This window comes from Cyprinus carpio, chromosome A18 (assembly GCF_018340385.1).
Source record: "Cyprinus carpio isolate SPL01 chromosome A18, ASM1834038v1, whole genome shotgun sequence".
Classification (NCBI taxonomy): domain Eukaryota; kingdom Metazoa; phylum Chordata; class Actinopteri; order Cypriniformes; family Cyprinidae; genus Cyprinus; species Cyprinus carpio.
This window is the reverse complement of record NC_056589.1, coordinates 24,249,091-24,271,351: the sequence shown is the minus strand read 5'-3', so window position 1 is coordinate 24,271,351 and position 22,261 is coordinate 24,249,091. Positions and strand designations below refer to the sequence as shown.

Here is a 22,261-nt window from a genome sequence, read left to right as displayed (position 1 = left end):
TCACAGAGTAATAACCATCGGTGGTGGCTCATCTTTATTGTGCCCAGCAGTGTGTGCTGGCCTTTGTGAAAGGCCACTGGAAAGAGGGAATCTATCCCTAGAGCTCAGTTAGGCCACAGACAGCCCCATAAATCCTCTACTCTAATACTCCCAGATTCGCTTCTATTGGCCAATGCACCAAATTGGATGCTTTGCATTCTCGGCCTGCTTCACTTGAGACACATGCTGTCTGAGGTCTGAACCACCGACACTCGTTCTGTCTTTCTTTCTGTGATTCTTAGTCATTTGACATCTCAGCCCCTTCTGTTCATGTCTTGATGCATGGTTGGATGCACTCATAGATACTCAAGAAGAAATGATATCATAAAACTATAGAAAAGTTAAAAAAGAGAGAAAAAATCGACCATTGTTAATAGATAGCAAGAGTATGGTTTTATAAAATGAATGTGGCATAGCTCTATAATGATAATTGTTTATATTAAAATGTCTGACTTTTGCAGACTGACTTTTTTTTGGCAGGTGGTGTTTTTCTCAGGGGGCAAATTTTCTAGATTTAATTTCAGGAAAAAACATCAAGATATTAAAGAGATCTCATTTGTTATTTTTATTCACTATACTCATTCCTATTTTATTTGTCTGCTTCACTGATTTTTTCATCAGTATTTTAGACTTATTTTCTGGTAAAATATCTTAATATCCTTAAAGCATAATTAAATGTATTTAATAAAGTAAAGCCAAATAAGGACTTGTTTTAAATTTAAAGAGGTTTATGCTTTCAACAAAAAATAAAAACAATTTGCCAATGGGGCATGATAAAAATAAAGTATTATAAATGTAAAATAAAATTAAAGTATTATACAGTCTTGCTCCTCAAAGAAATGTCTATATTAAGGGTATATATACTTATATATAAGTGTGTGTGTGTGTGTGTATATATGTTTGTTTGATTGAGTATTTATTTGATTATTTAATTATTTGATTATTATTAATTTATTTGATAATTTTTTTATTTGATTTTTTTTTTTAATTATTTATTTATTTATTTTTTTGATGTTGTTTATGTATTTTATAGGTGTAAGTTGTTTAGACTAAAATACTGATTAAGAACAAATACATTTATTTATTGGTCAAAGTTTTACATGGCTTAATATCCCTGGTTGTAAATTGGTGTGTGGTGTCACAGGATGCAGCCTGTTGTAAATGGCTCATTGATTTTCAGGCGAGTTGGACTCGAGGGACATATCTGTCTCTTTGCTCTAGCCTATGGGCTTCTTCATTAGTGAGGGGCTGTCGATAACGGCATGTTTGTGAAGGTAGCTGGAGGCCCACTGATGAGGGCAGGGCAAGAGCGATGGATGCTCGGCACACTCTGTTTGCTACAGAGTCACAGCTGTCTGAACGCCTCTACATCCATATGCATCAAACACTTCTCACCGAACAGATACGATTACGCTGCATGGCATTGAGAGCGTGGGAAATGAACTGTGCACTGTATAGCTCCCGGGAAACTTTTCATAAAATGAAAAGTATGGAGCGTGTGTCCTCGAAACAGTGTTTTTTTTTTTTTTTTGTTTTTTTTTTTTTTGTGAACTTTTAGTGTTAATTGTGGCATGCAGCCCCAATACAGTAGAACTGGTGTTTTACCTATAATATACAATTTAACATTACTTGAACATTAAAGACAACATTTAGCAGCATTTAAAACACACTGAACATCCATAATATGGCAAGTAATGCAAGGCAGGACTGGTATCCATCACGATTTGATTGAATTGTAAAATTTGGGCTATGATGTCTTTGGTTTAAAATAATGGTGACACTTTACAATAAGGTTCAATCTGTTAATGTAAATCAACTTCTAGAAAAAACAGTTTTTTATAGCATTATAGTATTTTATATACCTTTTTAGTATAACTGTGCTTCTAAATATACCCATGTTCATTGGGAAATCATGTTTGTTCTACTTGAATTAATGGTAATTTATAAAACAATTTAAACAACATTTATACAAGTGTTAAAAAAATTATATTATTATTATTATTATTGAATGCTGTTAATAAATTATTAATTAATGCTGTAAAAGTGGAAAAGTGGAAAACGTAAATCTTGTAAACCATAATTGACAACTTCAAAGAATTAATTTTTATTTTATTTATTTTTTTGTATGTATTAACAAATTGAACCTTATTGTACATTAAACACACATTATTTTAAAGAAAAAAATATATGTATTTTAGGGTAATGTTTTGGTAATGTACCTGAAGCCAAGGAAAATAATAGGTAGATAAAATATCAACCGTAAAATTGCATGATAGTAGGATAGGACCTGTTAGCCATGCACTTTAAAAAGTGAATAAACTTGAAAATAAAGAAGGTGGTTCGGTCAAAATGTACTGAGCTTTCTGACCCAAATTGCACGTTTGCCGTGTCCATGTTATTATTGGCCAAGGGATTTCTCCAATCAGGCATCACACTAAACCATCTGCCTAATGTTGGCTGCCGTGTTTAACGATTATGCCCCTTAAATAATGGAACCAGATGTAATGTCTTGGAGGTAATTGGATCGTTCCTCTCACCTCCTCTGGGGAAAAGGAAAAGCACTGTTTCGATCCAGTCATGAATGCAACATTATTGTCAGCCTGAGTATCCCCAGGGAGAATCGGCATTATTAAAGACACCTTTCTACCGACTTCCATCACCATAATCAACCGCCATCTCTGGATTGCCAGGTTATTTGAATATCCCATTTGCAATTGTTAAAGAATCTTTTGTTGACAGTAGTGGATAATCCTATTGTAACACTTTTTCTCGTGCTGTTTTCACCCAATTCATTGTTAATCCGGCATGCACACAGAATCCTCATTAGACTTCAAAAACCTGTCTTATTAAATTAACATGATAAAATGACATGGAAAAGGTACTCAGACTGTGATGCACTGATATTGTGCTGTTTGTGTGGTTGCCAGGGTGTTGCTATGAAGTGTTCTGAGAAAGGTTTACTGTTTTTTTTTAACTGTTTTGCTTTTCACTTTCAATTTATTTTTTGTTAGTTTAAATAACAATATATATATTATTTTTAGACTAATTAAATTCAGACTTTGAAGATGAATTACTAAATCTAGCATTGATTAAAAATATACAAGCTAAATAAGTTCATGTACTATATTTATTTATTTATTGGCATAGTATTGGTTTAGTTTTTTTTATAAAAATAATTTTATTAAACAAATTTTATTAAAAATAATGCGTATTTTGTAGCAAGAATAATAATAATAATAGCATATTATTATTATTATTATTATTTTAAAATACAAATATTATATGTTGTGTTATTTATGAGTTTTTCTTTTTCCATCACCTTACTAATTTTAAAACCTTGTTTTATTTTTGCAAATAATTACAACTGAATGTCAGTCCCTAAACATCTGCCCGGGCATGGCAGCGCTCCATATTAGTGTGGGGGTTTGACGCTGCAGTCCATCCCCACAGGGCAGAGGACATCTTCATCTGTGAATAGACGTGCACATCAGATCTTGAATCATTTATGAAGCTCACCACTGCCCAGGAGAGCAGCACCAAACAGGATTTATGACCAACTGCTGTAACTCAATGAAGAGGCTCAGCCAAAGTTTCCCATTAGAAAGCAATATACCTTCGGCCTTGCTTAGTTTATAGTCACTTCGCAGTCTGTCTGGGTCTTTGTCTTGGAATAATGGAGCAACTGTACTGTAAGGTCACTGGAGTGCATTCAGGTGACAGGAAGGTGAATTTTAGATTGTTTTTCTGATCTTCTTATCGGGATGAGCTGAGGAGAAAGCAAGGTGCTTGTTGCTGGTTTTCGGGATACATGCAGAATAAATGAGGCTGTCAGTTGTGCAGAGTGTTTGTGCAGCAGGTAGCTTTGCTTTCTGGAAGCAAATGAGAGGCTTAATGCGAATCACGAAAAAGAGGAATGCACCCATGTGATCTCAGGCCTTTGAGTGTCATTTGTTCTTTTGTCATGCGTTTTCATGGCTAGAATAATCCAGGATTGATGGGAGTGATATTATAGCAGCGGTGAGTTCCCTCCCCCCCCCTCTCTCTCTCTCTCTCTCTCTCTCTCTCTCTCTCTCTCTCTCTCTCTCTCTCTCTCTCTCTCTCTCTCGGCACTCATTCAGAGATGTATTTGTTTCACCTTTATACGATGCTGTGGTTTACAGTCCCGTCAAAATCCCTTTATTCCAAATGGACAGGACCTGAGCCGTCTCTGGTTTAGCATGAGGAAAGATCAGCCTAAAACTCAAAGGGCAAACTAGTTTGAAAGGCATGTTTGACTTGTTTATTCCCTTGTTGTTCGCTTCGCGTCGGGGTCCTGATCACCCTGTCGGGGTTTATTCTGCGAGAACAACCGGCTGGATGTACATTATCCTGCTTATTACACGGCTACTTGCCACATAATTAGACACGAAATATTGATTAGAGTTGAAATATTTGAATGCAAAGCTTCCGTGAAGACAGCACTTGCGAGCAAGCAGCAAATTCAAACTAAACGGACATTTAAGGGAAACGGTGCAGTCAAACAAAGTATTACACAACATTTCACCACAAAATAATTATGGCAATAAAATAATTAAGACCTTACCAGTTTGTTAGTTCTCTTATAATCCATTACAGCTTACAAAACATTCGTAGCAAAATGACAGCAGCTGGGTTTGTATGAAATAAGAGCGAGTCTGCGATACCAGGATGACATAATTAAACAATTGTACACCATTTTGAATTGAGTTTTAATATTTTATTAGCTCAACAAATGGAAAGCTTCCACCAAGAACAAAAATAGTTCAAGCAAGAGTACAGCACCGACTGCTGTTACCCGGATGAGCCTGTGTTATTAGCTTTTACAGGTTGTTATCCAGGGACAACATACCTCGGAATGTCGCGACTGACCAATCAGAATCCAGTATTCCACAGAGCCGTGTAATAAAGTGTTTTAAAGCACCACTGTACTAAAATAACATTCTTATTTTGATTCTTTTCCTACTTTCAATTTTTTTTGCATGTAATTCACCATTTAATGTACTTGAACTCTGGTACTCTGGTCAGGATAATCTTTGTGACAACTTAAATTATTTTACTGTTTTCAGTGCTTATTTTTGTTTTAGTTTATTAGCAACTTTTTATTAATTTATTAATAAATTTATTAATTTAGCAACTTTAGTACTTCAGCTTATTTTATGTATTTGCAAAGGCAACATTTCTTTCTTTCTTTCTTTCTTTCTTTCTTTCTTTCTTTCTTTCTTTCTTTCTTTCTTTCTTTTTTTAAAGCTTAATTGTATCTGATATTTAGATTTTATTGAATTTAAGATTTATTTCAAATAATGTAAAAGATTTGTAATAGTTTTAACTTCAGTTAACATAACAACACTGTCCTATAAATTGATGTTTTTGGCAGTTTTTGAAATCATCTTCTACCCTGCTATCGAGATATTGGTATTAGCACTGGTAATAAACTGGTAACCAAAATACATTTTGGTTGAAATCTGAAAGTTTGTACATTTCTGATTGACACTTTCAGAATGTCATTTCAGGTTAATTCCTGGTGATATTTGCATACTGCAATATATATTTATAAAAGATTTTTTTTTTTTTCACCCAAGTACTGTATATTACCAACTACTACCAATCTTTCTTTCTTCCTCTTCCATCTATATTTGCATTTACTTTAAAGTTTTGAACTATGACCAAATAGTTACCTTATTGATTTTCTGCACTGTAAGCACTGATGTTTTCTTCTTGAAATGCATGTCTAGTTTTTCTATGTGACCATTTTTAAAAGACTTCAAAGACACAGGAAACCAAACAGTCCAAAAAAAAAAGGAATTTTAATTAAATTCTTCAGAAGAAAACTGTGAACAAAGCTTGCTGCTTTCAGAGGTGATTTGAGGGTGGTTGCTAAGGTGCTCTGAGTAGTTGTTAGTGTGTTGCTATGCTGTTGCTAGGGTGTTCATGGTGGTTACTTACTGGCTCCAGTTAAAAGAGTCTACCCTCAAGTCTTTGATATTCTGGTCTCTAGATATGGCTCAGGTCCCTCCTTCAATGCAAGTCAGACTGATTTACACCTCTTTTATCATCTTCCAGTTGGAAACCATAAGCAGTCTAATATCACAACTCTGCTTAAAGTGACAGTTCACCCAAAAATGAATTCTGTCATTATTTACTCACTCTCAAGTGAATTTCATTCTTCTGCTAATCATCAAATAATATATTTTGAAGAATGTGGGTAACCAAACCGTTTCCGGTCCCCATTCACTTCCATAGTATTTTCTTTCATACTATGAAAGTCAGTGGGGACCAGCAACTGTTTAATTACTCACATTCTTCAAAATAACCCCTTTTTTGAAGAAGAATGAAACTCATGCAGGTTTGAACAGGTTTGGGTGAACTATCCCTTAAATAAGCAAACATGATTTGAGGTATCATTCATATCTATAGCACAAATTTTCCGGGTTTGTTCAAATCCCTAAGAGTGAATTTTATAACAGAGTTTTACCTCATCAGGACATTATATGCATGCAGTGTTTCACATGAGATTCGCAAGATATTCCAGTGAGCACTTTTTGACACTCACTCTATAATTAAATGATTTTTTCTTTCACTCCACCCCCCACACGCTCTTTCCGGTATTGATGGACCTCCTTTGAAGGTATTGACTTGCTCCACTGTGGTTACTGTAATCAGCCTGATGAATTGGAGGGGAGTGAAGTAGCAGGGATGGCTGTAGTTTATTACTGGGACTGTCAGTTCTACACACCTACACACAAAGGTCATGATTTACTGAACGCATTAGTTCTTATAACACTTTGCCTTCATGCCACTAGAGCCATTTTCATTAACAATTTGGTCCTCCCTTTTGAATCGAGTCCACCTAGCAATCTAAAGCAGTTCCAATTAGCTGAACCACTTGTAATGGGTGCTCCATTCACTGCTTGGTTAGAAATCTAACAATTTTGTTGCATGATGTATGTCGACTGGAGATGAAAGACAAAACGAACCATTTGTGGAGAAAGTTTGGGGCCAGTACGGTTTTTGTTTTGATAGAAATTACTTTTATTCAGGAAGGGCTCAGTAACTGATCAAAAGTGAAAGTAAAGACATTTTAATGTTACAGAAGATTTATATTTTAAGTAAAGGCTGTTCAGTATCATGATTTCCACAAAAATATTAAACGGCACAAAAATATTTACAAAAATATTAATCAGGACTGTTGTTAATAATACGAAATATTTAGCAGCAAATCACCATATTAGAATGATTTGGATCAAGTGACATTGAAGACTGTTCTTTTCTTTTCTCCCCCCTTCTTTTATTGATGTTAGCTGTAAATAGCATTTGTGTGTTACCTGCAGTAATGGATGTCTCCTGTGGTTTTTTACTCATTACATTGCCTAGTTGTCATCTGAAGATGATGTCTTCTTGCTGAGTGGCTGCAGAAATTACAGTTCATATCAGTTCAACTCTCAACCTTTGCCTACCTTTACTTTTTGCCAGGAAACACCTGAATGAATGGAACTCTCACCCTCCGTCTTTCATTATCTCTATTGTACGTAATTGATTATTCTCTATAATGAGCAGCAGAAATACTTCACTGTTAGTTTCCATTATGAACCCCATGAACCTTTACTCCTTGAGGACCTGTAATGACTGCAGGCCACTAATGAGTCTCTTCTGGAAACGGTTGTTATGGCACCAGCATGCTGTCGATACCGCGTAGATATAAATCGACTTGTTGCCGCGCTGACAGTGTGTTATAATTGTAGTGCGTTTGCACGGGGACGAGTGACTTGCTGTTTTACATTTCTCTGATTTTGTTGCCGTATTTTAAGAGTAAGTTTAGACTGAATGCAGTCTTACATATCCTGCATAACAAGCGCTGGGCGCATGTGTAAATGTGTACGTGCTGGAGTGTGAAACAGTGTATTTTTAGTTTCTCCCAGACTGTGCAGAGGAGGTGCAGAGACTGCTGGATCTCAGCCCAGACTTCCAGCTCTAGAGTGTCTAATAATGTGTGTGAGTGTCCATCTGTTTATGAGAACAGAATCCATAGTGTCTGGATAGAAAGGTTGATGTGCTTTTTTTTTCCCCCTCGACGGTGGGTGTCATTGTTGTAAAAGTTTTTGACAAAACTGTGAGAGGTGTTGCAGACTGGAGCAGGCTGAATCTGAAATGCAATCGTTAGCTCCCACCTTACAAGCTCACAAAATTACACAACTTTTTGGGGTTCAAAGTGGGGCACTGCACAATTATACAAAGTTCTAGAGGAAGTGTTGGATTTCAGAGCAGTGATGGCTTTATTGAGAGAGTATCTGATGATCTCAGGTATCTGTGTAGGTTGGCAGGTTTTGAGGTTTGATGGACCTGTTTATTTAAGGCAAATGCTGGGTTGGGAAGCTCACGTTACTAAACATCAGCTTTAGCTAAGCTCTAAACCAGGAGACCTTTAAAGCTAATAAGGCTCATATGATTCCATCTTCTTGTCATATCATTTTCTTTGCTCTTTTGAAATAAGAGTTTGATGTATTATGTAGACAGGCTCTTTAAAGTTCACAAGCTGAAACTTCTTCCCTTGTCTAACCAGACCATTTATTGAATCTAAGTTGCAGAAACATCTGGTTAACAAATTGTAATATAACAACCACAAGCGTATTAGCACATGACTGTCTGTGTTTACATGTTGACACTTGCTCACTACCAGGTAAAAAATAATAATAATAATAAAAAAAATAATAATAATAATATAATAATATTTACAGTAATTTATTATTTTATTTTATTTAAATCAATGGTTTTATATAATAATAATAATATATTACAAATAAATTTTTATATTTTTGTGTTAATTGATTATTTTGCCCTGACTTGGCCTGTTTACTTCTAAGGGTGAAAGAAAGTTTTAAAAAAAAAATTATAAACTAATTTATCTATTTTGCCCTGACTTGGCCTGTTTACTTCTAAGGGTGAAAGAAGGGGTGAAAATGGTAATGTTAAACTAAATTACAGGAAGGAAAGAGTTTTCTACAAAAATGTAGGATGTGGCTGTTTTAACAGATTTTGCTGAATGGGCCGAATCTGGGTCAAAGTCAGTGAAACCGTACAAGCTGCTCATATTTAAAATGGCTAAAAACTTACTACTAAAAGCAATGAACTCAGATATGTTTACACCAAATACAACATTGATAACTGCTTATTTAAATAATTGAATAAATAATGAATGAATATGTTAATAGTTAGTAGCTAGTGGGGCTGCAGTGTAATATTAAACACTATTGTAAGTGATGATGTCACACTACATTGCAACTTAGAAAAATGTGTTTGTTGCTGCTGAAGAATGTAGTCATTTAGATCTTCTCAAAAACTCTGTATATTTTGCACAGCATTGAGAGTGATATTTTTTTCTCTTGAGTTATACATTTGCTGATTTAGGTTAACCATGTACAGTATGTAACTGACAGAAGCACCAGAATTCTTTCTGTTGTGTCCAATTTGTAAAAATCCCAGCATATATTTGGAAATATAGTATGTATGAAAGAGTGAGAACTCGTGAATCCTCGTCCTTGTTCTCGAAATGTCACATCATGTTAAAGTACCATTTCCTTCTGGGAAGACTCTCAGACTGCGTGTGTTGCGGGGGTTGGGCTGCTGAGAGCTCCGGGTGACAGAACAAAGACCTGAATGTTCGTTCTATTCTGCTCTGTTCTGCCCTTTTCTTAAACAGAGCCCACCGTCCTGTCAAAGCTCTTGCCCACATGTTTTGTTTGGTGTCACCTTTTGGGCCAGAACCAAGGCTGCTAGAACAGAATTGTCTTGTTTCTTCAGTATGAGAATGTAGAGATGATGCATGGTGAAACAATGCACACAGCTGTTCTGTATTAGTTTCTATGTTATATGATTAGTATCTGTCTCCATTTGCAGTTTATTTGTTCTTTGCAGTTGTTTGGATGATTAAGGTGTGCGTTTAGTCACATAGTTAGTCCTGTAAAATGTTATTCATTGAGTCTTTTTTTATTGTGATGGAAAAAAACTGAACTATACATATCCAGTAGGGCCAGATAATACAGCTTTACAGGAAACATTTAATTTCTCATTATCAGAGTTGCTTTGATCCTCATCACAGATATTTTGATGCAGTGCTTAACTAATTTAAATTATTTATTTTCTCTGTGTTCTCTTTATAGACTTTGGCAAAGGCAGCAGAGAATTTCCAAATGGAGCATCAATGGAAAGATGAATTTGAAGTAAGTGTTTCTATACTGAACATTTACAAGGTGCATATTCAGTTATTCTCTGTGATTTAACGTTTCAAATCAATTCAGTCCAGTTTCATTTGTATTGCCCTTTTACAAGACATAAAGCGGCTTTACAAGAAGAGATGTTAAAGGGATAATAGAATTTCTGTCATGATTTACTCACCCTCGTGTTGTTTCAAACCAACACAAAAGAAGAATTTTTGAAGAACCCACTGACTTCTATTTAGACAAAAATTACAGACATTTTTCAGATTATCATCTTATGTGCTGCATAGAAGAAAAAAGGCATACAGATTTGGAATGACTTGAGGGCCACCATGAGTAACCAAATACTATAATATACTGTACAAATAAATTAAAATCAAAATCTGCCATGCATCCCATATTTCTTGGGTACTGTTTACATAAGGCACATTCTTGCTCTCAAAAATAGATAGATCGAATAGAAAGCAAGGATTTCAAGACTATTTTTAAACTGATATGCTCAAAAACAGCACAAGATGCAATGCAAAGGCCAAAGATGTCTGTCTTAGTGCATCTAGTGGTGCTTTAAAGGCCATGAATTTAAAGACTTTTCTTGTGGAGAATTTTACAGTGCAACTGTGTAACAGCACACTGTCAGCATGCTCATTAAAACACTGCTGCCAAAAATATCGACAATAACTGCCCAACCTCCCTAATTGACTAGCTGGCTGCTGGATGACTAGTCAACCATCTCTACTCATAAGTGACTTGTTATCATGCAACTATGGTGGTCTAAGTAACACGCATAACAGCATGGTTCTGTGACCTTTCAACCAATCAGATCGCATATCCTGACTTAAAGGAATAGTTCACACAAAAAATGAAAAGTTTATATTTAAATCACCATTTCTCACCATTATTCACTTACCCTTATATTGTTCCAAACATGTATGAATGTTTTGACTTCTATAGAACATAAAAGATATTTTGAGAAATGTCTCAGGTTTTTTTTTTTTTTTTTTTTTTTTTTTTGCCTACAATATTATATATCTTCTCTATTTTTATTCTAGGAATGACATGAGGGTGAGTAAATGATGACAGATTTTACATTATTCAGGCGACTATCCCTTTAACAGTTGTATTCATTTTTTTAAAAAAGTATCAGTTTACATCCTGCACATTAATGTTTATTTTAGGCAGCAGAAGATACCTTAGATGACTTACTTGATCACACGAATAAATTCTGAAGTGTTATGCAGATTTTTATTTAGATCATTCCAAATGAAGACCTCTGGCAGGAGATGCTATTGAAATTGATAATACCTCCGCTCGGTTTCACTGCTAAATACTTTGGTGTGTTAGACCTCTTTATTTAGTTAAATGAAATCAAGGGTCTTTCAGTTAAATGCAAACAAGTGAATAAATTGATGAATAAATAATCTGATTGTACCAATGGAAAGAGTGTTTTTCCTCTGTGTGTATGTGAGTTTGTGTTTAAGTGGGGGAATGTGTTGCAGCTTAATGGATTAAATTTCACTTCCTACACTCCCTGCAGATGTCTGAAGATTTGATTTCACTGAATACACATTCTGCATTTCTCCCGCGGATTTATTTTTACTGTAGACACACACATGCACGCACAAACACCCCCACCATATGCTGTGAATGCTGAAAAATGCCTGACCCTGACAACACTGATGGCCCAGAGCGGTTTAACATCAGCTGGTCATCATGACCACTTGCTGCAAAACCTGGCATGACCAGGCTTTCTTTAGCTGGCCTTAATATATTTTCCACTTGCTACAAAGCTAATGTATGAAAGTTCAGATCTGTGGAACACATGCTGTATGCATACTTGGCTTAGTACAGTGATACTGCCACTGTATGATTTGCATGATGGGTAGGTTTTGTGAGGACACATCACAGGCATACTATACGGGTTTTAAGATCTGGGCTGGTAACCAAAAGGTTGCAGGTTTGAACGCTATAATAGAAAATAGGTTGTGTATAAACTAGAAAAAATTGTACCTCTGAGAACCCCCCCCCCACCCCCTCTCACTATCTCTCCATATATACATTTTTGCAGTGATTAAGGACCACTTATCTTAATGGTGCTTTTATATCCTGTATGAAACCTGAAAAATGGTTGTTGTTTTTTTTTAATTATCATATTTTTCTCTTTCTCTGCAGGAGGACGATATAGTTTACTATAATGCGAAGGATAATGTGAGTATACAATTCAAGACTCTTTAGCACACAGACACCCTCTGTGTTTTTCTTCTTCTTTTTTTTCAAGTGCAGATGCAATATCAAACATACCATGAGCTCTTCTGTCCAGTTATGATCATGCATTAGTGAGCTTATGTGTGAGTTATTTCAGGCAGTCAAGATATGATGAGAATATATCTTCTCGGCTGATGCAGACTTGGCTGGCAGATACACACTCGCTGTGTGCCATACATCCCAACTGCCAATTAGGATGAGTCTGTGTAAAACACATGGAGGGAGCATGTTCACTAGTGTGTAAAAATACAGGATGGAAAGTAAGGCAGGGGGAACATGAGAGAAAATGAGTTTTTATTTATTTTTTTTAATTTATTTTTTTAATCAATGTGCAAGGCTCTAGTTTGGAACAGATACAATACCAGCAGTGCAAAGCTTAATAAGATGATTATATTAATAGATGAATTGGCTAGACATTTATTTTGATATTTGATATACACTTTCAAATTTTGTTTATTCATTTGAATATACGGTATAAGATATTGTTGGGCTTTGATTAGTGACCAAGTGATCTATCAGACAGGTCAGACTGATTTTTCTGTACATATACCATTCAAAATTTGAAAAAAAGTCACTTATGCTCATCACGGTTGCATTTATTTGATCAAAAATAAATTAAAAACAGTAATTTTGTGAAACATTATTTACTACAATTTATATATACACTGTGTGCAGAATTATTATTATATATATATATCTATATATATATATATATATATATATATGAACAGAAATAAATTTTAAAATACAATTTATTCCTGTGATGATAAAGCTATTTTATATATATGAACAGAAAGTTCCAAATACATTGATTTAATTGATATGTGTACCATACCAGAGTTGATTGTTGTTGTTTCTCTTCCAGCTTGAAGCCAATGAAACAGAAGGAAGGAAAAACCGGATCAGACCTGAATTTAAAGAAGACCCATCATTCAAAAACCGTCTCACCTCTTATAACCATACAGCTGTGCATATCCCCACTGACATATATGACGGCTGTAAGTAACTCCCCACCCCCCACAGACATGCTTCCATAGCGCTCTGCCTTCTCCGCCGTAACATATTATCTACTGCTGGGAATCTGATGAGACACTCTGCTGCTGATTGCTTTGGATGTCAGTTATAAAACGGAGTATAAGTGTGTCTTTGTAAGAACTTTTGCAGGAGAATTATAGAATCTATTTGATAGCAAAGACTCTCTGGGGAAGCTTTTGTCAGAATAAGTGCAGGTGCGCTTGTTTGGATAAGCCCACAGCATGCGTGTGCATCTATTTAAACTGTATTTCACAAAGGTTTTTAAGCAGGGATAGTAGGCTGGCCAAGCCATAGAGTTAGATGGTTCTTCCCTATTGACCTTGTCATACATATACATGCACGCAAAATGGAAGACAAATAAACTCAGGTAATTACTTTGGCCATTGTGCCCTTTGGTAAACAGAGTATTTGATCAGGTCAGACAGATGTGCCCTGCGGTAAGCATAATGTTATATGGAGGATGAGTTTGCTTTATTTTGAAATAAAGAATACCAAATCAGTTCAGAGATCAAGTGATGCTTCAGTCTCTAAGCAATGAGTTAGTCTTTCCAACACATGCTGACAGAGGTGGCTGCCCCTGTAATTTAAGAAGGGAGTTTCCTTGTCACTTGTCTTGTAATTGTATACCATTTTATGCAATTATCTGTGAGTCATTTCCTAATGTTATATTGCTATTTCTAATTTAATGTGTGAGCCATTTAGGCTTTTTGGGTAGGGTTTTTTCATCTGGTTATCTGTTGGTTATTAAAGTCTGTTCATTTTGTGATTTAAAGCAAGTGTTATTGGCATATAAAGATCAAGGGATTCCCCCACTCATACTCAGTAACTAATATTGTTATACACTGGCATGGGATTCTTTCATACTTATACACTAGTATTTTCCGAACTGAGAAGTATGGCCTGCTTAACCTGTTTTATATTCATTTATTTCATGCATGGATACTGTTGATTCCGACAGCACTTCACAAATTAGCATCGCCATGTAGTGCCTGTGTGCGGGACACTCTTAGCATCTCAGACAGTCTCCAAAATGAACCAAGCATCACGTATGTAAAAATGTTGTGCCAGTTAGATGGTAACCTTTTTATGAATTCTAACAATACATGATGCATAAGTTAGAATGCGATATGGCTTATTGCAACTAACAAATTGGAAGCACTGCAATTTAATCACACAAATATATAGTCTGATGTGCTGCATGTTTCAGAGTGATGCGCAGCACTGTATTTTTTTTTTACATGCTAGCAGGTCATGATTCGGTGATTTCAGTGTCTCAGTTTAATTTACTCAGTTTAATTTACTTTAATTTAATTTAACAATATTAATAATAATTGTTATTACTAATTTAAATAAATATTATTATTTTGCTAATACATTATTATTATTATTATTATTATTATTATTATTATTATAGCAAAGATAAAAAAATGATTATTGTGTAGTCAAAAAAAAGAGATGGAAATTGAATGAAAAAAAAAGGTTTTCCTTTTTTTTGTCATTTTGTCACATACCTGTATATTAAAAATAAATCAAAATATAAAAGGAGATGTCTGTTTTGTCAGTGAGATTTTGAGGCATATTTAAATGTGCAAATGTAAATGAGATTTTTAAGCTATAGCAGATGGAACGATTTGCAGATAATAATGAATTAAGTTTGATCTGGCCCTAAAACAAAGCGATTGTATGTCAAAGCTTTGCAGATGTCATATGGACTATTTTTGCAAGTTGCTTAGATACTTTTTCATTATTTTTGGATCTTGCCAGGTCTCTTAACCATTCATGTTCATTGTATGGATGAGATGGGTATGCAGTATGCAAAATAGCTTAGGAAATTATGGCAGAATTAAATCTTTTGTGTGAGCTTTTCCTTTAAACTTATATTTTATTGCAGGCAAGGGGGAAAATAACCAAGTGACAGAAAGAGACATAGATGGAAGGCGAGAAGGGTAGAGCTATAATTGCTGTGGTCTTGGGTCTGACCCGACCTTGCGCCAGAAGGAAACATAGTACGTGTATAGAATCGAGCTGGTGACAGGCCCTCTCATACTCTGTGCTGAAACACAGTTGTGTGTGAGGAATGTCCAATATTACTGGAGTGTCTAAATGTCCATTAATTCCAGAGGTTGTTGACTCTATGTAAGGCAATGAGAATCTAGTGGCTTTTCTCTAGCGACTCTAAAAGAAGTTTGCACACATCAGCCTCTATCAAACACTCAGAGACCACAAATAGCCTGGAACCACCAGCACACACAGACACACACACATAGACACACAGAAATAACATAGATCTGCTGCTCCCGCCAGGGAGAAAATTGGATTTTCGTGGATAAAGCAGTACATCGTTTAGGGTTTCCTAGAGGAGGGTGGGTGAGCCCCCTCTGCCACAGTCAGCTTACACCAAGAACAACTTAACCATGATTAAGACAGACAACTCACAGTGGGTGCTGGCAAATTTCCCCTCCTTCACATCTAAAAGGATGGATGTAATATAAGTAGAGCTTGATGAAATAATCAATACTTTGGAGCGTTGAGATGTTACTTCACAATACTGTACTGAAAAAAAAAGAAGTTGTTGTTTTCACATTTTATGTTAGAAAAAAATAATATTGACCACCAAATCGTGCAAAGCTGTCAAAAGGCAAAATGTACTGTGGCCAGAGCATACTAGTGGTGTGAATTTGATTTCAGTTTGTATTCAGTTGAAGCAAAGTGCATTTTTTTTTTTTTTTAATGGTTGTGCTCATGTTTTATCCCTCAATTAAAAAGGGCTAATGGGCTCATTTTTGTGTATAAAAAGCTTTAAACCTGTGTAGAAGTATTATAGAGGCCAAAAGATGTCCAGCAAATTAATATCTTTGCCCCTTTATTCAAATATTAAAAACTGATTATTGTAGTCAAAGTATACTGTATTTTTTTGTGAGCTTTTTATTTTCTGTTTTCTTTTTTGCGTGATAAAACAAAGATGCATAGATAATATAGATGGGTAAATAGACTGATAGATGTATAGACAGGTGGACAAATAGACAGGCACCCTAGCATTGGCTGTCACAGTGAGTTTTGCACTGGCAAGCACAGCTCATATTTTTTTCTTCAGAAAAAGTGTAAATCTGATTATGTCAGTATTACTATTATATGTGCAATTCAGTTCAAACATAACCTGATTTAATGCGCAGGCTGCAGTTCCTCTCTAGTCATTGATCAGTCTTTTGTCTTTTTAGACAAAAGGCTGAAGAAAATGTGCCTCTCGTGCTTCATTTCCTCATTTGCTTCCTCTTTCTTTTTCTCAACCCTGCCCTCCTGCCTCTGCTGCGTGCTAACTAATAAAACTGAAGTTATGATTGTTATAACACTGAATATTTCATGCCTTATTACAATAATTGTTGACACGCAGGGAGTTTTCTCACCTGATTAGCATATCTCTACTGGCAATTCTGACTGCCTATCAGCGCACAGCCTTTTTCAGAAGCAAAAGGTTTGATAGGATGATTATAGGTTTCCATGGTTCCTTCAGTGATGATGTAATAAAGTCAATCAGCTTGTTTGCGGCTTTGGAGATGAAGAGCCCTCAGTGCATAGCACAGAATTATTCTGTTAACAGCGATTGAGATGAGAGTAAATTACGCCTCTCTTTGTCTCTCTCCTCCTCCTCTCACTTCATTTCCTCTCTCTGGACTGTGCAAGTCAATATAAGCACCAAGACCTCTATAAATAGATTAAAGTATTCAAATATTTTATGACGCTATTTGTTAGGTGATGCATAAATAAATAATAAATAATTTATAAGAATTCATTTTGCATTCAATTTGATAAATAAATATATAATTTGCTTGTTTGTACATACAGTTCTGGTCAAAAGTTGGAATTAGCAAGGATTATGTATGTGACACTGAAGACTGGAGTAATGGCTGCTGAATATTCAGCTTTACTATAACAGAAATAAATAACGTTTAAATTATAATATATAATATAATAGAAAACAGTTAATTTAAATTGTAATAATATTTAACGATATTACTGTTTTACTGTTTTTCATTGCGATATTGTTAGGTTTTATCATTGTTTTGAATCAGTTTTTATTGTATGTCTATATAGTTTTTATTCATTTTCAGTTTTAGTTATTTAAGTATTTCAAGTTAAACTTTATTAAAATGAGACATTGCCTTGGCAACTGGCTGAATTAATAATAAAAGTTAGTTTAGTTTAGTTTAGTTAAAATTTGTTTTATTTCAGTTAACATTTATTTTATTCAGAGTAATGATTTTTTTTTTTTTATGGTTTTCATTTTAGTTAACTACAGTAACCGTGATTGTTCATCTAATAAATGTAGCCTTGATGAGCATACAAGACAGACAGAAAAAAAAGAAGAAGAAGAAAAAGAAAACTATTTATTGCGAACTTTTGACTGGTAGTGCATATACCACTATTACAAATGAATTTACCTAATTATCTGTTCAGATATATGTAAGCTAGATAAGCTATGATGTGCTATGGTGCATTTAAGAATAAGAATTGACCATAGAAAAAAACATTTGTTGACCACTAATCAAAGTATTGGAATTAAAATCTTTTGTTACATCTATAGACTCCAGATTTATAACAAACAATCAATGAAATACTACACTTCAATGAACACAACTATTGCCTGTATTCCAACCATACTTATGAGTTGAACTGTACTGAAGCGTTGGATTGCCTTTAAGAAATTCGAGAAGCTACCATCGTGTTAAATGAGCTGAACTGGATTGAGCAGCGTTTACCCAGGTATGTCTTTAAGAAAACATCAAAACTTTATTAAGAACACAGGATCCAACAAAAGACACAACAATAGCTACTACACACACAAGGACCAAAATCCACAATATCACATGTTCGGCAGTGTACTAAAATGGATGATCACACACACACACACACACACCCACACACACACACACACACACACACACAGTATTATTCTGAACTCACACATTTCAGTGCACGTTACAATCAGAATCACACACACACACACACACACACACACACACACACACACACACACACACACACACACACACACACACACACACACACACACAAACACAAACACAGAGAGATACTCATCCTCCCCCTCCCTTTGCAAGACTCTGCTGTCTCTAATTGGTAAACATAGCATGCAGTCCCAGCTCAGATTACTCCAAATTTTCATAACAAATTATAATATAAAATATCTCAGCTGCTCAGCAGAGAGCTTATTGTATTCTTCTGATATTTAATGATGACAGAGGAGAAAAGTAATTAGGTGCTCAATTCATTTTCATTACTTTCAGATTTGTAATTGGTAAGGCTTTACTAAAAAACGTTGCATATAAATAGTGTATTAGCCACCGCTGAACCTCTGTCCCCTAAGAGTTTGCATTTCTGAAATGAATATGTGTTGTTTGTAAAGGAATAATTCTCCAGTAATTCTGTCACCCTCATGTTTTTGCTAAACCTGTATGACTTTTGTTTCTTCTGCAGGATGCAAAAGCTAAATTTTGGGAGAATATAGTTATTCTTAACAATATAATTAAAGAGACTAAAAAAACAATCAGCTAAAAAAAATTAAAAAAAACCGAACCACATACAAACACTAAGCCATACAAACACATCAAAATAAGAACACTAACAAAATTATTCACTGATAGTCTCCCACTCCACTGGGCTATAAACAGTTAAAGCTGGATCATTGAATAATTAGACTGGAGAAAACCAGATCATTGAACGAATCATTCAGACTGGATGTATGAACCAGACTGACTCAAAAGAATGATTCATTCACAAATGTTTTTTTCTCATAATGTTTTTGAATGCAGCATGAAGAGCAAAAGGCAATATTTTCAGTGAATGTTACAAAAAAACCCTACTTAAACTTGCATCATCACAATTTTTTTTTCTTTTAATTATTATTTATTTATTTTTAATGTATGCAACATTTCTGTTAATGGACCTTCCTTAGGATGATGGTAGAGCAGAGTGCTGGGTTTATATTGGACTTTTATTTGACATGTGATTCAGGTATGTAATGCACTATATTTTCTATTTCAATACTTTCATTGAAAAAAATACTTGCATATTTGTCTGTTCCTCTATTTCAGACTCTGAATATAGTGTACAAGTTATATGGACCTTTTTCATTATTTTTTTATGATTAATTTTATTTATAATTTATTAATTTATTTTTTTCATTATGGTGCTTAAAGGCCTCAGTCCTCATTCACTTCTATTATATTGAGAGGAAAGTCTGGTTTAGTCTTCAGAAATTCATCATTTGTATTCCATGGAAGAAAAAAGTCATATGGGTTTGTAACGATGTTTGATTTCTCATTTTTGGGTGAACTATTCCTTTAAGACTGTAATATAATAAGATGTGGGCTCCCAACTATTGATTGTCTCCTTATAGATACATATGCGCCTATAAAATATTGATGTTCTTGTAAACTTCAATTAATTATAGCTGGCAGAACACTGGTCGATTACTTTGATAAGGCCAAATCGCAGTGTCTCAGACTATCTGTAAGCATTTACAGCTGCAATCCACTCACTAAATGTCAGAACGTGGGATGCCATTTATGAAGAAACACGTCTTGTTAGATGTTCAGCTGCGATAGTCACCAATGAACATCCTCATTTGCACCAGGTTATTTTCTCCATTAAAGAGAAAAATCAAAGCGAAATTCTACTGGGGCCACCAAAGCCCTTTTTCCCCCACATGTCGGCTCACTGCAGTCAATATGAACCACAAACCACCCCCCCACTGGACACAGAAACAGGTTTCTCGCTGATGTGCTCACGACAGAGATGTGACAAATCAAATGGATTTTGGGATCAGGGGTCACTCATATTTCCATATCCTGTCTCTGTCCATTCAGCTTCCCCTTGGATGGATGCCAGGAAAACACCCAGTAAAATCGACCTGTATGATGTGCGCCGGCGACCTTGGTACTAATATGTGTTTCTGTGTGTGTGCGCTCTGAATTCTTTTCATTTGTTCCCTTCTATCCTTGAACCTTCTATTCTTTGTTCTCTCAGTTTAAAATTCTTCTTGAAAGAGATCCAGAATATTTCTTTCTTTGTATCCAGGTATGTTCAAGGTGCCGCTTCGCCCAAGGACATGCTGATTCTTGTTGATGCGTGAGTATTATGTGTATGTGCTTTTTAAATTATATTATAAATCTTTTTTTTTTTTTTGCATCAATTTGCATTTAGTCTTACATGCTTTATCTATCTATCTATCTATCTATCTATCTATCTATCTATCTATCTATCTGATAGATATCTATCTATCTATCTATCTATCTATCTGATAGATATCTATCTATCTATCTATCTATCTATCTATCTATCTATCTATCTATCATCCATCCATCCATCCATCCATCCATCCATCCATCCAGCCCATCCATCCATCCAGCCATCCATCCATCCATCCATCCCTCCATCCATCCATCTATCTATCTATCCATCCATTCATCCGTCCATCCACAGATGATTTAAAAAAAAAAAAAAATTCTGTCATCATTTTACTCACCCTCATGTTGTTAAATGATGACAAGAGTTTTCATTTTTGTGTGAACTTTCTTTTTAACTGTTTGTATTGTTGTGTTGCAGGAGTGGAAGTGTGTCTGGACTGACCCTTAAATTGATCCGAACCTCTGTCAGTGAAATGCTGGAGACACTTTCTGATGATGATTATGTCAATGTTGTCCATGTAAGTAAAATCACATGGCATGTGTGCACACTGTTTACAAAGTAACATTGTAACTAGTAACATTGCATTTTCTCATTCTGTTTTTCACATTTCCATATTTTTCCAAGCAATTCTGGAACACTGTTTTGCAGGAGTACGTTTTTTCTAAAATTTGTCGGTTTTGTTGTAACATTCCTAATTTGTAATTCACTTAGGATAGCGCCCAATTAGCATCTGCTAACTGAGTAGCCTACATGTGAATAGCGATAATGGTAGCAACATTTTGGAGTCTCGTTGAACAAGCAGAGTTCTGTTGACAAAGGTGTTGTTTTCTTTATAGTTGTTAAAGGAATAGTTCACTCAAAAATAAAATGTACTCAGTCTTAGGTCATCCAAGATGTAGATGAGTTTGTTTCTTTATCAGAACAGATTTGGAGAAATTTAACATTACATCACTTGATCAGCAATGGATCCTCTGCAGTGAATGGGTGCCGTCAGAATGTCCAAAAAAGCTGATAAAAACATCACAATAATCCACAAGCAATCCACAAACTCCAGTCCATCAATTAACATCTTGTGAAGTGAAAAGCTGTGTGTTTGTATTAAATAAATCTGTCATTATGATGTTTTTATTTTTAAACTGTTGCTTTCGGTTAAAATTTGAGTTCACTGTCCATAATAATGCTTTCTCCAGTGAAAAGTTGACTCATCTGAATCAGGAGAGAAATATGCACAAATCAACCATACACACGACATTAACTGATGGACTGGAGACGTGGTTTACTTGTGGATTATTGTGATGTTTTTATCAGCTGTTTGTACTCTAATTTTGACGGCATCCCTTCAGTGCAAGTGATATAATGCAAATTTTACCCAAATCTGTTCCAATGAAGTAACAAACTCATCTACATCATGGATAGTCTGAGGGTAAGTACATTTGCAGAAAATTTCATTTTTTGGTGCACTATCATTTGCTCACCCTCATGTCATTCAA

At 35.1% G+C, this 22,261-nt stretch overlaps 1 protein-coding gene across 1 annotated transcript in view; it reads left to right on the top strand.

Annotated features, from left to right (window-relative positions):
- LOC109109723 (voltage-dependent calcium channel subunit alpha-2/delta-1-like) overlaps positions 1-22,261 on the top strand; it is a 91,345-nt gene that overhangs the window by 23,203 nt on the left and 45,881 nt on the right. Inside the window, exons 4-11 of the mRNA XM_042775829.1 lie at positions 10,212-10,271; positions 12,438-12,473; positions 13,396-13,528; positions 18,278-18,326; positions 19,537-19,595; positions 20,099-20,519; positions 20,661-20,711; positions 21,189-21,288. Of these exons, the coding sequence (XP_042631763.1) occupies positions 10,212-10,271; positions 12,438-12,473; positions 13,396-13,528; positions 18,278-18,326; positions 19,537-19,595; positions 20,099-20,519; positions 20,661-20,711; positions 21,189-21,288 (909 nt within the window). The remainder of the gene's footprint in view (positions 1-10,211; positions 10,272-12,437; positions 12,474-13,395; positions 13,529-18,277; positions 18,327-19,536; positions 19,596-20,098; positions 20,520-20,660; positions 20,712-21,188; positions 21,289-22,261) is intronic.